General features: G+C 43.3%; 1 protein-coding gene across 25 annotated transcripts in view; it reads right to left on the bottom strand.

Annotated features, from left to right (window-relative positions):
• Positions 1-7,367: 7,367 nt before the first annotated feature.
• The window catches only part of LOC136124176 (transducin-like enhancer protein 4), a 149,046-nt gene continuing 141,964 nt past the window's right edge, over positions 7,368-14,449 (bottom strand). For 24 of the 25 annotated variants that reach the window (XM_065878648.1, XM_065878652.1, XM_065878669.1 and 21 more), the window contains 6 exons: positions 13,825-14,074; positions 12,492-12,739; positions 10,575-10,722; positions 9,974-10,124; positions 9,540-9,616; positions 7,702-7,809 (listed from right to left, as the gene is read on the bottom strand). In XM_065878648.1, coding sequence (XP_065734720.1) covers positions 7,702-7,809; positions 9,540-9,616; positions 9,974-10,124; positions 10,575-10,722; positions 12,492-12,739; positions 13,825-14,074 — 982 coding nt within the window. Of the gene's footprint in view, positions 7,810-9,539; positions 9,617-9,973; positions 10,125-10,574; positions 10,723-12,491; positions 12,740-13,824; positions 14,075-14,449 lie in introns of all 25 variants that reach the window. The other variant, XM_065878651.1, reaches the window with a different exon arrangement.

The following is a 14,449-nucleotide window of genomic DNA, read 5'->3' as shown; positions in this document are numbered from 1 at the left end:
TCACACACCCTGATTTCAAACTATACTACAAAGCTATAGTAATCAAAACAGTATGGTACAGGCATAAAAACAGACACAGGCCAATGGAACAGAATTGAGAGCCCAGAAATAAATCCATGCCTATATAGCCACATAATATTTGACAAGGGACCTAAGAATACACAATGGGGAAAAGATAGTCTTTTCCATAAATGGTGTTAAAACTGGATAATCACATGCAAAATAATGAAACTGGACCCTTATCTTATGCCATTCACAAAAATTAACTCAAAATGGATTAAAGACTTAAATGTGAGACCTGAAACTATAAAACTCCTAAAAGAAAATACAGGGGAAAATTTCCTTCACAATGGTCTTGGCAATGAACTTTTTGATGTGATACCAAAAGCACAAGCAAGAAAATCCAAAATAAACAAGTGGGACTACATCAAACTAAAAAGCTGTCTGCACAGCAAAAGAAAAAAAATCAACAAAGTGAAGAGGCAACCTATGGAATGCGAGAAAATATTTGCAAATCACATATCAAATAAGGGGTTAATATCCAAAATATTTAAGAAATTCATACAACGTAATAGCAAACAATAATTTTGATTTAAAAATGAGTACAGGACCTAAATATTTTTCCAAAGAACACATACAGATATCTACAGGTAAATGAAAACATGCTCAACATCATTAAACACTAGGATAATGCAAACCAGAACCACAATGAGGTAGCACCTCACTCCTGTCAGAATGGTTATGATCTAGAAGACAAGAAATAGATGTTCTTGAGGTTGTAGAGAAAAGGAAACCCTCGTGCACTTTTGGTGGGAATGTAAATTGGTGCAGCCACTAAAACAGTACCCCCATGTTCACTGCAGCATTATCCACAACAGCCAAGAAATGGAAACAACCTAAGTGTCCATCAACACGTAGGTTAAAAAAATGTGATACATACATACATACACACACACACACACACACACACACACACACACACACACACAGGAAATATGATGCAGCTATGAGAAAGAAGGAAATTCTGCTATTTACAACATGGATGGACCCCCAGGGCATGATGCTAAGTGAAATAAGTCAGACAGAGAAAGACAAACACTCTATGATCCCACTTGTATGTGGAATCTAAACAAAGCCAAACTCATAGAAACAGCATAGGACAGTGGTTTCCAGGGGCTTGGGGATAAGGGAAAGGGGATTGGGGGGAAATAGGGGAGACATTGGTCAAAGGATACAAACTTCCAGCTATAAGACACCTAAGTTCTGGGGATCTAATATGCAGCACGGTGACTCTAGGTAACAGTACTGTATTATATACTTGAAAGCTGCTGTGACAGTAAACCTTAAATATTCCCACCACACACACAGTCATTAAGTGAGGTGGTGGGTGTGCCAACTAACCTTACTGCGGTCATCGTTTCACAGTATTATATGTGTATCAGATCATCACATTGTACACCTTCAGCTCACACAATGTTACATGTCAATCATATCTCGATAAAGCTGTGGGAAAAAAAGAGATAAACCTTTATAAGCTTGAACACCACCAACTTGCCTTATCTTATGCACTCCTGCAGGTCTGGGGTCAGGTTCCAAGTTTCCATGAGTTCCACAAATCTAAGAGCATGTAGTATGAAAAAGACACCATAGTGCTGTTCTCTGTAACTCATGTGAAAACAAATCTTCGGCGAGAAAAAGACATATTCAAACAAACAGAAAAAGGCTGTGGGATGGAAATGCTGTCAGCTAGACGTCTGAAGGTGTTGAACGCAAGTCTGGTGCTCCTGGCTCAAAGCTGCGCGCACAGCAGGATGTCTGCAAAGCCAGCATCGGCCCAGGGCAACTACCTCGTGCTGAGCATCTTGATAGGGATGCAAGCCCACAGCCCCTCAGGGATTGAAGCTAAATCCTTCACTTTTAGGCAGCTTGTGTTATCACTAAAATTCTCACTAGGGGCACTTTATGCTCTAAGACTGTCACTCAGGAACAGGGGTCTGTGAATCAAGGCCTTTGTCCTCAGAGTAACCTTCACAACCACCACCTTGAGCCCAGGAGGCTGTTCTTGTTCTCTCGAAAACTTTGAGGCCTAAAGATGTGCACGCAGTGGGGTTGACTGACCGTCAGCCTGGAAACCCTAACTTCCCAACCCAGCCACAAAACCTGAAATCACATTTCTTTAACACCGATTGTCTGCTTGGGAGAAAAATTAAAGGGGCTATGAGTAGCTGCAGGAGATTGAAGAACAAAGCCTAACAGACGACTGCTTCAACTAATACATTCATCTGGGAAAGATGAACAGACTTTGGTGGGGGGGGGCGGGGGGAGGGTGCTTTGCTTTCAGCAGCACCAAGCTTCTCCGAGTTGGATGCATGACGCCAAGACTTGACCCAGTAAAGGTTGAGGCGAGTAGTATTTGTTTCAGCTGAACTCTCTGGGGGCACAGAGGCATCTGACGGAGGTTCTTCAAATAATGGGTAGTTGTCCTAAGGAAGACTCTGCTCTGCTCGATGCATGGTGGTCGGGGGGTCTCACGCCATCCCTCCTGGTGGTTCCTGATGGGGTCGCTTCCTGTCCACGTGCTGCTCTCCACAGGTGGAAGGGTACATGCTCGCCCTGACGGTTTCCTTTGACTTAATTCCCACCACTAACTCATTCTCTTGCTACTTCCCAGCCTCCTGGAAGAAGAAAAAGAGCGAACTCAGCTCATTCTTTCTGCCACATGACACAAGACATGGCCAGGGTACCACCTATGGTAGCTTCTTTTAGAAGAGGCTGTGGAGGCATCTAGTAAAGACTGAGAAATGGCCAACTACTACCTAAGTCTGGAGAGAAATGCCGGGCCACTAGAAACCATTTGGGCATTAGTTTGGACTCCACCTAAAGAGTCCAAACATTTACTGCCTAAATTCTCAAAACCCAGACACCTCACACGTACCTTTTAGTGTGTGTACGTTTATTTGCTACACCCGAGTCAAATAAAGCATGACGTTTATGTGAGTTTAAGTCTTCTGCCAAAATAACAGAAAACTTGTTAGTTCCAAATATTTTCATCAAGCTACAGTGTCAGGTTAACGGGGGAGGCTCCCCGCCTGAGGCAGTGAGATGCCAGGGTCAGGCGTGGGGAATTCTACGAGCCCATCATGGACACAGTGAGTACACACATTGCAAGAACTCAAAAGACGACCTGTGACTGATTCAAGGAGTTTTCAAGAGATGCTGTGATGCCAAAGTCTCCAAAGCCAGCTAATTCACGTGAAACTAAGGGGTGAAGAGCAGCAAGGTATAGGCATCTGGAACGCTCCCTTCCCAATTTTCTTCTAATCTGCCATGGTGGGCACAGAATTTCAACTGCAAGTCCAGAGCCTTGGGGTTTAGGCTGACTTGTCTTCCCCGGGAGGTAAGAGAGTTTGGGAAAATCATTGTTCTCCTCTGACGCTTTGTGCCCTATAGCGTAAATTCAGTATCCTGGCATCCAGCCTGTCTAGGCCTGCTGTGAGATCAGACAGAACAACTTTTGTGAAAGCACTGTGCTCATGGTTCTCCTCTGGACTAAAGTCAGCCCTGTGGGAATTCTCCTTCCCTGTAGGCCAAATACCTAAGATCCCAGCTGAGGATTTCCTTCCCTGGGGAGAGGTAAACTAGAGCCCAGCTCCCCTGCTAGTTCCTATCTGGGACCAAAAAATTCTGTCACTTGCTGCCAAAAACCCGAACTAAAACTAAAAGAACTAAAATAAAATGTTAACAGCAGCTTGTAACGAAAGTTAAGTTCCTACCACTAGAACAGCATTGGTGTTAAAATGTTCCAACACGAGAGGTTTTCTGACGTGCCTGGGTTGTCAAAAATACAGTATTTCCATTGTCAGTGCTGAATGGAAGCTTGAACTGAAAGGCAAATAAGTGCAATTAGTTAAAAGCAAAAAAAAAAACAAAACCACAAAAACCAAAAGAACAACAAAACCCCCCAAAAAACAAAAAACAGGGATGGTGGTGAGTCACTGCTTCTGCTGCTGATGCCCCAGTGGGAAACTGAGGGGTGGCAGGACCCAGAGCTCGTTGCTGATGCCACCCTACAGGTTGCCCAGGAGCTGGTAGCTCCAGAAATGTATCTCCAAGAATGTCAAAAGAATTTCTTTTGGTACCCACATCTCTATCATTTTGTAACTGCTTACTTAATGCTGGGCAAGGAATTCCAGTACAAATGTCCTTACAACTGCCAAAAATATAAGTTGACAAATCCCTTTAGTTATACGATGCCAGTGCAAGAATGTCCAACTGAGGATACAAAAACTGGCCATATGGCGCAGCTGAGAGCATCACTGACGGTCTAGCTGATCAAAGTCTTGCTCGGGGACTGCACCTCCGTCCAGAAATTGCGACATCAATTTCTCCTGCTCCTGGCTGTAGGGTCCCAGGATTTCGTGGCTACGAGATGGGCTGAAACTGAGTTTCTGGATATGCCATGGCTGCGGAACTCCAACCACTTGCAGGTGTTAACAGGGCTGCGGTTCAAGCTTCAACACACACCATTCCAGGGTAAGACTCATCTTCTGCAGCTCACTGGCCAAGAAGCCAGTAAGTAGTGGCCCACAAGTGAGGTGTGTACCTGCAAAAACTTTTAGATGTTAGCATCTATCCCTGTACATTTGACCTGCCGGTCTTGGAAGGTCTTCAATCAGGGATTCTTTTTACTTCTTGGTAGTTCTACGTTAAGTCAACCTTCCAGTCCTACGCACCATTCTCTTCTTTCATTGGAACTAAGTTTTCCCCGGTTCAGGGTGATTCTGTCTTTGTCATTCTTCAGACTCTGCAAGACCAGACTTGGAGTAAAAACTATGGCAGACCAAGTTATAATTAAAACGACAACATCAAGACTGCTGTGCACATCAATCCAGGCCTGAGACTGATATCAGAGACATAAAAATCTAATCTGATAAAACCTCAGCAGTGAGAGGAAGTAGATGCCCATTTACTTTAAAAAGCTAGGTTTATTCACACAGTCACCTCGATTTTTAATCCAGTACGACGGCCAGTGTTTTGGTTCTCTCTAAAGAGAAAACTGAAGGGCATCACAGACTTGACCCACCAGGCACCGAACAAAAATTCTAACTCCTTGAGGCAGGCACTTTGTTCGTCTACAAGTGTCAACACAGTAGGCAAGTGTCATACTCTTTGTGTCAAAATGATTTTTCTTTTACTCCAATTCTCTATTACTTTATAAGAAATGTTAATAAGGATAAACAGAAATTAATTAAGCTAATACTTTAAAAACGTTATTCATCTGATGTAGCAGCACTCATAACACTCACATGTGAAGTGCTGCTTCCATGATGAACACTGCTGAACTCTTAGCACCTAAAGACGCGATACCTCTCACAGCTGATCACTGAGACACTCCAGACCACCGTGGGGCTTCCCAACGCCCAGTCTTCTTCCTACCCAGTGGAGGCATAAAATGTCAGGTTTTTGAGTCCCGAAAATTTAGAATTCTTTAAGGACCTTCTTAGGCTGAAGCTTCACAAAGCCAAGCAGTAGCAGCCCGAGGGACCTCAGGCGTTCAAAGACTTCAGTGTACCTACCACGTTGGAAATGTTTCCCAAACCCCAAAGGCTGGAAATGGTATGCATCGGCTAACTCTAAAGCAGCGTTGGTCCCACAGAACTTTCTGTGATCTTGGAAATGTTCTATAAATTGATGTAGTCCAACATGCTAGCCATTAGTTGTATGTGGCAAACTGGACATTTGAGATGTAGTTAGTATAACTGATAAACTGAATTTTTAATTTTAATCAAGTTAAAATTAAACAGCCACAAATGGCTAGTGGTAACTACATTGACCAGCACAGCTCTAAAGCATCAAGGCTTTCAGTAACATGACAACTTTTTGACAAACTAAAGAGGCACGCAATAAATATTTGCCGTCATCGATAACCTCTATCCATCCTCCCTTCTAGCTCTTCTCAAGTAAGAACAAACACAGAACTAAAACAGCAACAATCAAAAAGCCCACATGACTTTTTACAGCAATCTCCCTTGAATAAAACTAGTAATCTTTAATATATACGAGTGGCATAGTCAAAGATGAAAATAAACTAAAGCCAGCAAAACAAAGAATTAGAAATAAGCATACTAGAAGTTATTTATGTTTAATGCTTAAAAGTCTGAATGCACAAACAATCTACCATTATAGAAGTACTGGTGGTCAATACAATGCATTAGAACTATGTACAATGCACAGTTTAGTATCAAAATCTTTCTACACTGTAGAGTTTTACGAAACTGTTAAAGACATCAAACACTAAGCACTTAAGACACCATTTTTTTTTTCCTGCTACCACATTAGGAACGTCAATGGACAATCCATTTCAACTTGCAGCATCCATCCATTTCTAGTATGAAATTAAGTAATTTTCTACTTATACAATAAAGTTTATCTACACAGTTCTCTTGATTTTGATCCATAGCAGCAAAGGCACTGTACATCAGCAGATCCACAGACTTAAAAGATTTTTAAAGCATTCAAACAAAAAATAATAATAAAAAAAAAGGAGTCACATATCATAGTTTTAACAGCAACAACAACAACATAAAAGTTAACAACAATGTTTCTGGCACAATGGCACAGCCTGTGTCCATTTCAGGGACATCCAGCTAAGACATGGAAAGAACCGGAGGTAAAGAAAGCAAGTTCTCATCCCAGGTGAGAGTCCATTCTTTCTGATTTTCAGAGGGAGGTCCTTGCAAATCCTCTGCTCCTTGTCTTGTAAAAGACTTGACTTGCACAGTGGGAGGAATCCTCCCCTGAATCTGTGCAGTTCCCAAAGAACATGCCAAAAAATAACCCATCATTTCTCGTGTTGACAAAACTACCCAAAGGTATACATCTCCCTCTGCAAAGAAATGTGGCAAAAATACCCAGAAGGGATTAAGTTCTCCCTCTGAGGCCAAATTTAATTTGTTCATCTGTCTATAATACAATAAAAAAAGGGAATTAAAAACATATTACAAAGACACTTGTCAACAAGTCAAAAAAAGAAAAAAAGAAAAAGTCCAATTACTTTTATCGAATATAATCTAAAGCTATAGATATATTGGTTAAAGTTGTCCAAATAGACTCAAATGAATATGACATGGTCTGTCACCTTCTAATTATTCAAATTTCCAAACATCTTTAAAATAAGTAAAAAACAAAAACATCTAACAACACAGCAACATATTGCTTCCATATGTAATTATACATTTCACATCTCTATACAGTCATTAGTCTACATTTAGTGACATTTTTAATCAGTTATTTTAAACCTTCCTTTCCCCTCCTTTGCCAAAAAAAGGGGGGGAGGGGTATCAAATACATCGCATCTTCATTATCAATGCAGGAGCAGACAGCTTTATTTAGTCAGTCATTGTTAGAAAGCCTTCTTTAAACAAAATAAATATATTACAGATATAATACATAATTAAAGATTCCTTTCACTGTTAAGTAGGGTTTATCCATGTTCTTCCGAGTAGATAGCTGAAGATTTGGTATCACAGGTTCTTAACGAGTATTCACAATTCAACAGCAGGAAGGAAGTGGGGGAAGGCGGGGACTGAGCTCCACGACTGCAATGAGTACTGGAAATCCTTGGTTTCGGATGCGGGGGAACAGAAGGATGACAGAACAAAGTGCTACAAGGAGGAGTCCAGTTCGCATGAAGATTTGTCCTTAATAAATAACTTCATAAACCGTGGCCTTCTTATCCCCAGAGCCAGTGACAATGTATTTGTCATCCACAGAAATGTCACAGCTGAGCACCGATGAGGATTCTTTGGACTGGGAAGAGACACACGAACACGTTAAAGACTGAAAGAAAACCCATGAACACTGAGAGGCAGGCCTGGAGGATCTGGAGCAAAAAGAAGCATAACATGTTCCCTCGACCAAAACAGGAGCCCAAGCGAGGAAAGGCAGTCCTGGACGCTGATGAAGGAAGGCTCTACTTCAAATCCCAGTCTCCAGCTAAGAGCACAGGGTTCTCAGTGCGAAAACCCTCACCTTCACTCGGATGGCTTGGATGTAGACGGAGCTGCAGAATGCTAGACACGTCACTTAACCTGTCTCGGCCCTCACCTTCCGTAAAAGAGCTAATTAGGTAAAGGCAGCTTACCTGTCTGCCACGACAGAAGGTGGCCTCGGAGTCCAGGTGAGGTAATAGTGGGGAACCATATTGAAAATACTATAGTTTTTGAGATAGGGAATATAAAAATACTTCAACATAAAACCTCGTTGTCCCCTATGTAAAAACAGAATATAAATGTGCAAGTGGGGAGGAGTTCAATAGTTAGGAAGAAAAATGTTACCACTCTTATTAGAGCTCCAAATACCATGTTCAACTACACCCACTGCAAAGCAGTCACGGTTAACTTTTAACTAAACTGTGCTAAACAAACAAACAAACAAACAAAGCCCACAGGATTTTAACTGGGACTTTGAACGTTTGACACGCAGATGCTAACCTACTACCAGTGTTTCTCAAACGGAACGCAACCTGTAATAAATACATTTTACTTCACAACCCAGAGACCCGAGACGTAATTTTACTTCATAACCCAGAGAAACGAGATATAATACTCATACTCACTACAAAAAATATACTCTTAACATTTTTTATTTAATTTTTTAAAAAAGTGCTGGTTGGGACCATCTAAAAGGTTGTGATCGACAATACAAAAACCACTGTATTACATTATAAACTTCATGACAGTAAGAATCTGCTATTTTTGTCCTATGATCTTGCATAGTACTTTCACTCAATATATGCAGTTTTAGATTCAAATGAATTAATCTCCCCTACGACTTAGTACCACATGGTCAAGAAAACTGCAACGCTGTTATGTTATTCCTAAAAACAGACCACCACCTAGAAAATAACATCCTAAATACAGAAGGTTAAAAAGGAAATCTTCTTTAACTTGCCTATGAAATTCTCACCTACTAGCAAGAGAGAAGAGAGAGATCTGTATGTGACTGTGTATCATGCCTACAATCTGGTTCTCCTGCAAATAATTCCACAAAGTACCACTGAGTTAATAAGAATAAAAGCTCATAAAATTAATCAAGATTCATTACACTTTTCCACAGCACTCTTTTGGGGGCGGGAAATCAGCAATAACAACACGAATGAATAGTCAAGCAAAATGCTCAAATTTTAAACAAAAATTTTAAAAGCCATAATTAAAATTAAATAAATAAATAAATTTCACAGAAGACATGAAACTGCTACTCTAACATGTAAAAAGGGATGGGGTGTGAAGAGCTAGTTAGGGCCACGGGCACGGCACCTGGGCTCTGAGCTCAGAGAGAAATGGACACAACTCCTGTCTGCACAGCTTGCAGCTGTGACCCTAGTCTCCCCCTCAGGCACAGTTTTCCCCTCTGTGCGATGGGAGTAACACTAGCTCCTACCTCCTAGGACACGTCCGTGCGTCATTAACCTGCGAGAAGGCACAGAGAACCATGCAGCGAGCGCACAGTGGGTGAAGGCTACATAAGTGAAGTGTTACCTGGAATATACTGGCCCCGTAAGGTGTTCTCCAGGCATTCAGAAGGTTGTCCTTTCCCGTGCTTACAAACCATTTGCCTATAGGAACAGGGTTTCAAAAAAGGTAGTGTTTATTCCTTGGTCAGAGTCCTCAGACTTGTGTTACAGAGCGTCAAATGATACACAGGAAACTCACCTAATCTAATCTGCAACAAATAAGAGTTTCTTTTCGTTGGAAAAATAAAGCCCACTCTCCTAGATTTAATGAGTCATTTATACTCAGGACAAGGATAAAGTGGATAAACTGCAGAAAATTACATGGTATTTGGGAAGTAGGCATGCGTGAGGAGGTAATATAATTCTGAAGAGGGACACGTCAATGAACTAAAGACCGGACTTGAAATGAATCAGGAGGAAGGAGGAATGACAGGCAGTGGACGCCAGGGGCCTGCTTACCACAGTGGGCGAACTTGAGTGACAGGACGCAGCTCTCGTGGAGATGGAGCTGGTACTTGTCGGGCTTGGTGACGTGCAGCACCTCCACGTTGCTGTTCTCCATCCCCACCGCCAGCCACTCTCCAGTTGGGCAGTAGCCCAGAGAAAAGATCTAGAATTAAAACAGGTGACGGTGATGGTGGCTATAGAGGACACACTTCCTTTAAAGGGGAGGCACTGCTTCCTCTGGGGATACTACTTAAATAATGAAGGAAATCAAGATAATGTGAATTGTACAGGAAGAAATCAAAGTCAAAGGTGTGATCCCAAGTAATGAGTCAGATCTCCACAATCTAACTTACTAATCTATTGTGTGAAATTCAAAGATCTATAGAGTCATGGTCATTGAAATAAAAACCTGCTAAAAGCCTGTAATAAATGAAATTTTTTCTGTCCTTCAATAAAATATATACTGTTGTATTTTGACAGAAAACAACAAAATTTTTAGTTATCTAATTCAGAGTAAAAGTGACTCTGTCATGTGGTCAATGAATTGCCACTGAAGTCTCTCACATATTTCACAAAACCAGGTCTCTAAAATGTCACGTGCACGAGTGCACACCTGGGAGGTGAAGTCGTGCTGCTGCAGCTGCCGCCCTTCGCGCAGGTCCCAGGACCGGACCGTGTTGTCCAAGCCGCCCGTCCAGAGCTTGGTGCCATCGTTAGAAATGTCAATACAGCTGGCCCCGTCTGTGTGGCCCTGGAATTGCCTGAAGATGTCAACATGGAGAAAAGTCCTTCAACAGTTAATTTTTAGGTGAACTCAGTTTAGAATTCCTCAGCCATCAATTTCATTACAGGCCCTATGCGTAGCTTTCCTTTTGGTTTATTATATTTTCTATTATTCAAAGTATTAACAAAGCATATACGTAGAGAGATTTAAAGTTTAACTGAGATGCTGAATCTCCTGCACGTTTTGTTTATTTTTGAACACTTAGGAAGTCCTCTTCAAATTACTCTTATGCTAAAAACAACCGAAACAACTGACGGAAGAAATTCTCCACCTGAATCAAAAGAAAACACAGCCACATGAAAATGAACTAATCCAAGATACAACCTGAGACCTATTCTGTCGGTGTGATGTGAAAGAAGGCGAGAATTTCAGAGGGTGCGAGGAGTCGTTTCCCTTCTAAAAGCTCTGGGGATGGGCACAGTGAGCAGCAGAACAAATCCTGCCAGCGAGCAACAACGCAACTGTAGGAGGCTGTGCAGGATGAGAGGCCGTGCTCTCAAGGAAGGAGCGTGGAAGGCACCTCAGTGTGACTCTCAGCTGCCCCAGGAGCAGGTAAAATGTACGAAAGACACGGGGGCTGGGGCCTCGAAGCAGTTCCTCATAAGAGCCTTACTCAAAAGGGGAAAAAGTGATTAACTGTTTTGTTTTTGGAATCATTTATAGAGTTCCGTCCTGCAAAATACATTACAGACAGACAGCAGGGGCCTCTTCTCCTTCCACCCTCCCCTGGACCTGTAGCTGGGCTCCACTACACCCTCTGCACACCCTGCGTTAGCGGATCACACCTCTGGTTTCCTGCTCTCTCAGGTGCTGACATCTGGAGACACACGTGTTTCAGGGCTTTTCCTATCAGTGCCGATCCTACACAACCTCATTTCTAAACAAACAGTTATGTCTATCCATCCTGTAAGGTGGGACAACAGATTATCTAGATCATTTCAGGCTGAGGCGCACCCAACACAATGCCTGGGCCCAGGGTAAGAGCTCAATGATCATTTGTCGAAGGAAAGAACGTGTCAGATACACACAGCACCAAGGACTGCGCCACGCACTGTGAACCTTCTCAGTGAGTACCTACTGACAACGATGGTTTGTTAGCACAGGTGGCAAACTACATAAGTCTAACGAGCTCATGAGGTCACGGGCACCTTATGTGCATTAATTATGTAAAACTGACCTCCTGGGACTTCCCTCGTAGTGCAGTGGTTAAGAATCCGCCTGCCAATGCAGGGGACACGGGTTCGAGCCCTGGTCCGGGAAGATCTCACATGCCACAGTGCCACAAAGCCCGTGTGCCACAACTACTGAGCTTGCGCTCTAGAGCCCGTGAGCCACAACTACTGAAGCCTGCACGCCTAGAGCCCGTGCTCCGCAACAAGAGAAGTCACCGCAATGAGAAGCCCGAGCACTGCAACAAAGACCCAACACAGCCAAAGATAAATAAATACATAAATAAATTTATAGAAAAGAAAAATAAATAAAACCGACCTCCTATTTTAAAACCTGAATTGGTGATGCTTAGTATAATTAAAAAAAAAAAAAAAAAAAAGAAAGAAAACAACCCCTCATCCGATAAAGTTCAAATGGTGCAGAAAACAAGACTTTACAGCATCTTAAAACGGTCCTATTCTTAACAATTTTTAGTAAGACAGTTATGTTTCATCTTTTTAAAAAGACACACACACACAGCTCTCTGGCACAGCACAGGTAAATCCAGTGCCCTGGTCAGGGACCCTGCTGACCCACCTCACCAGCGTCTGGTTGTGCAGGTCCCACACGGCGATGTTGCCGTCGCTGCAGCACGAGAAGCAGACCTTGGAGTCGGGGCTGATGGCCAAGGCGTAGCAGGCGGGGGCCGAGGACGTCAGCTCTGCCTTGATGCGCGGGGTGGGAGCCGCCAGGTCCCAAATGGACAGGGTACTGGCTTCCCCTCCCACAATTAGGGTGCGACCATCAGGGAGCAATCGGCAGGAACGGATGTAGTTATCCCTGTTCTGTAGAGACAAAACCCATCAAGAGGTTATTCATGAGGAAAGGAAAACAGCATTAACATGAGAGCAAAAACCCATAAAAGTATTGTGTTCCTTCCTGGTTTCAATGAGCTATTTTCACTTATGACAATGATAAAGTGGATTAATGCTAGTAAATTACATGAAATTAAGGAAGTACTTAAACTTGATCTACAAAATTCAGTACTGAGATATTTAATCTTAATTAGCATGAAAATGCAAAGATCTAGACCCACTCTCGGCACCAGCAAATCAACCCGCCGCCTGGGTCGTTCGCACATGCAGACGCAGCAGCGCTCACAACCCTGGAGGAGCCACACCGGGAACTGGGTACACACGGCCTGGCTGCTGAAAGGCCCTCTTTCTGCTGCCAAACAGGTGCCAGGGAGTTAGAGACCTTGTGGTCCCTTCCGTTCGCTTGGCCCTGCGTTACCTGGCCGAGGGACAGCATGGGCTTGATTAAGCAGCACCAACTGGAGGCAGGGCTTGACCAAGGCGTGTTACGTGACAGAAAACACCACGTCCTCCCAGCTCGTGAGGTTACGGGAGTCTTGTGCAGTCACCTGAAACTGACCTAGCATCGTGCTGCCGCGAAACATGCTACTGCTGGTCTGAGGATGAAAATCAAACTGAAATTTCCTAAATAACCCGAGGACGAATACCCATGAGACAGCTAACGGGGTAGCTAGTGTTTGCCACGTGAAGTATTAAGTTACTCGTCTCACAGTGTGACAGATTCTGATACTTGGGTGCACTCTCACAGAAACCATCGTGGGCTCGTAGTTTTCTTAAACTCCTTTATCAGATAGGAAAGCAAGTGGTCTGCCTGTTCCCATGCACTGGGCAGGGTGAATGAAAACTGCACTGGAGCGAGTGCCACACGTGAAGAACCGGATAAATGTACCTTAAGTAACGGAAAGAAGACACACCTTCTCGTCAGCGCTCCAAGTCAAACAGCACAAACCACTGAAGACAACTACCCGCTTGGGATCAATTCTGTGTGTTGCTGGTACATCCAGGTCCTATTTTCTGCATGAGGGCTTAAACCACGTTCATCCACGTTCACTCACCAGACAGTCGAGCTGAGAGACAGGGCTCTTGTTGCCGGGGTGGCTGATGTCCCAGACCTTGACGCAGCCCTTGCCGCCCGTGTACACGTGTCGCGTGGGGTTGCTGATGGTCACCGCACACACCACCTCCCCGTGGTTCAGGGTGTTGATCTGGCGAGCGTGGCGGGGGATGCCGGGGCCAATGAGGGCGTCCGGGGGGAAGGGGACAGGCTGCATCTGACCGTCCGCAGTAACGTGGAAGGAGTATGCTCTAAGGCAGTGGCGAGGAGAAAAGATAGGAAAGGGAGAATGCAAAAAATGTTACTTAACTGATCACCGTAATGAGACGAGAAATAAAACATTTTCAGTGCTACGTATGATTTGCAAACAAGTCAAATTTACTGAATATGGTGGAAAGAACATAACTTTCAGAGCCACTGAGCTAAATCTATGATCAAATACCGCATCAACTCTTTGCTAGCTGCTGTGTGACATCAGTAGTTACATCACCTCTCTGAACCTTACTTGATTCTGATCTTTAAAATGGAGTGAAGGCTACCTACGCTTCTTAGAGAATAAGATCACCAATGCCCAGCATAGTAACTACTTCTCCAGGGCACTCTATAAACTTGCATTGCCTTCTACT

Source organism: Phocoena phocoena, chromosome 6 (assembly GCF_963924675.1).
Source record: "Phocoena phocoena chromosome 6, mPhoPho1.1, whole genome shotgun sequence".
NCBI lineage: Eukaryota > Metazoa > Chordata > Mammalia > Artiodactyla > Phocoenidae > Phocoena > Phocoena phocoena.
This window is presented reverse-complemented; position numbering and strand designations above follow the sequence as displayed.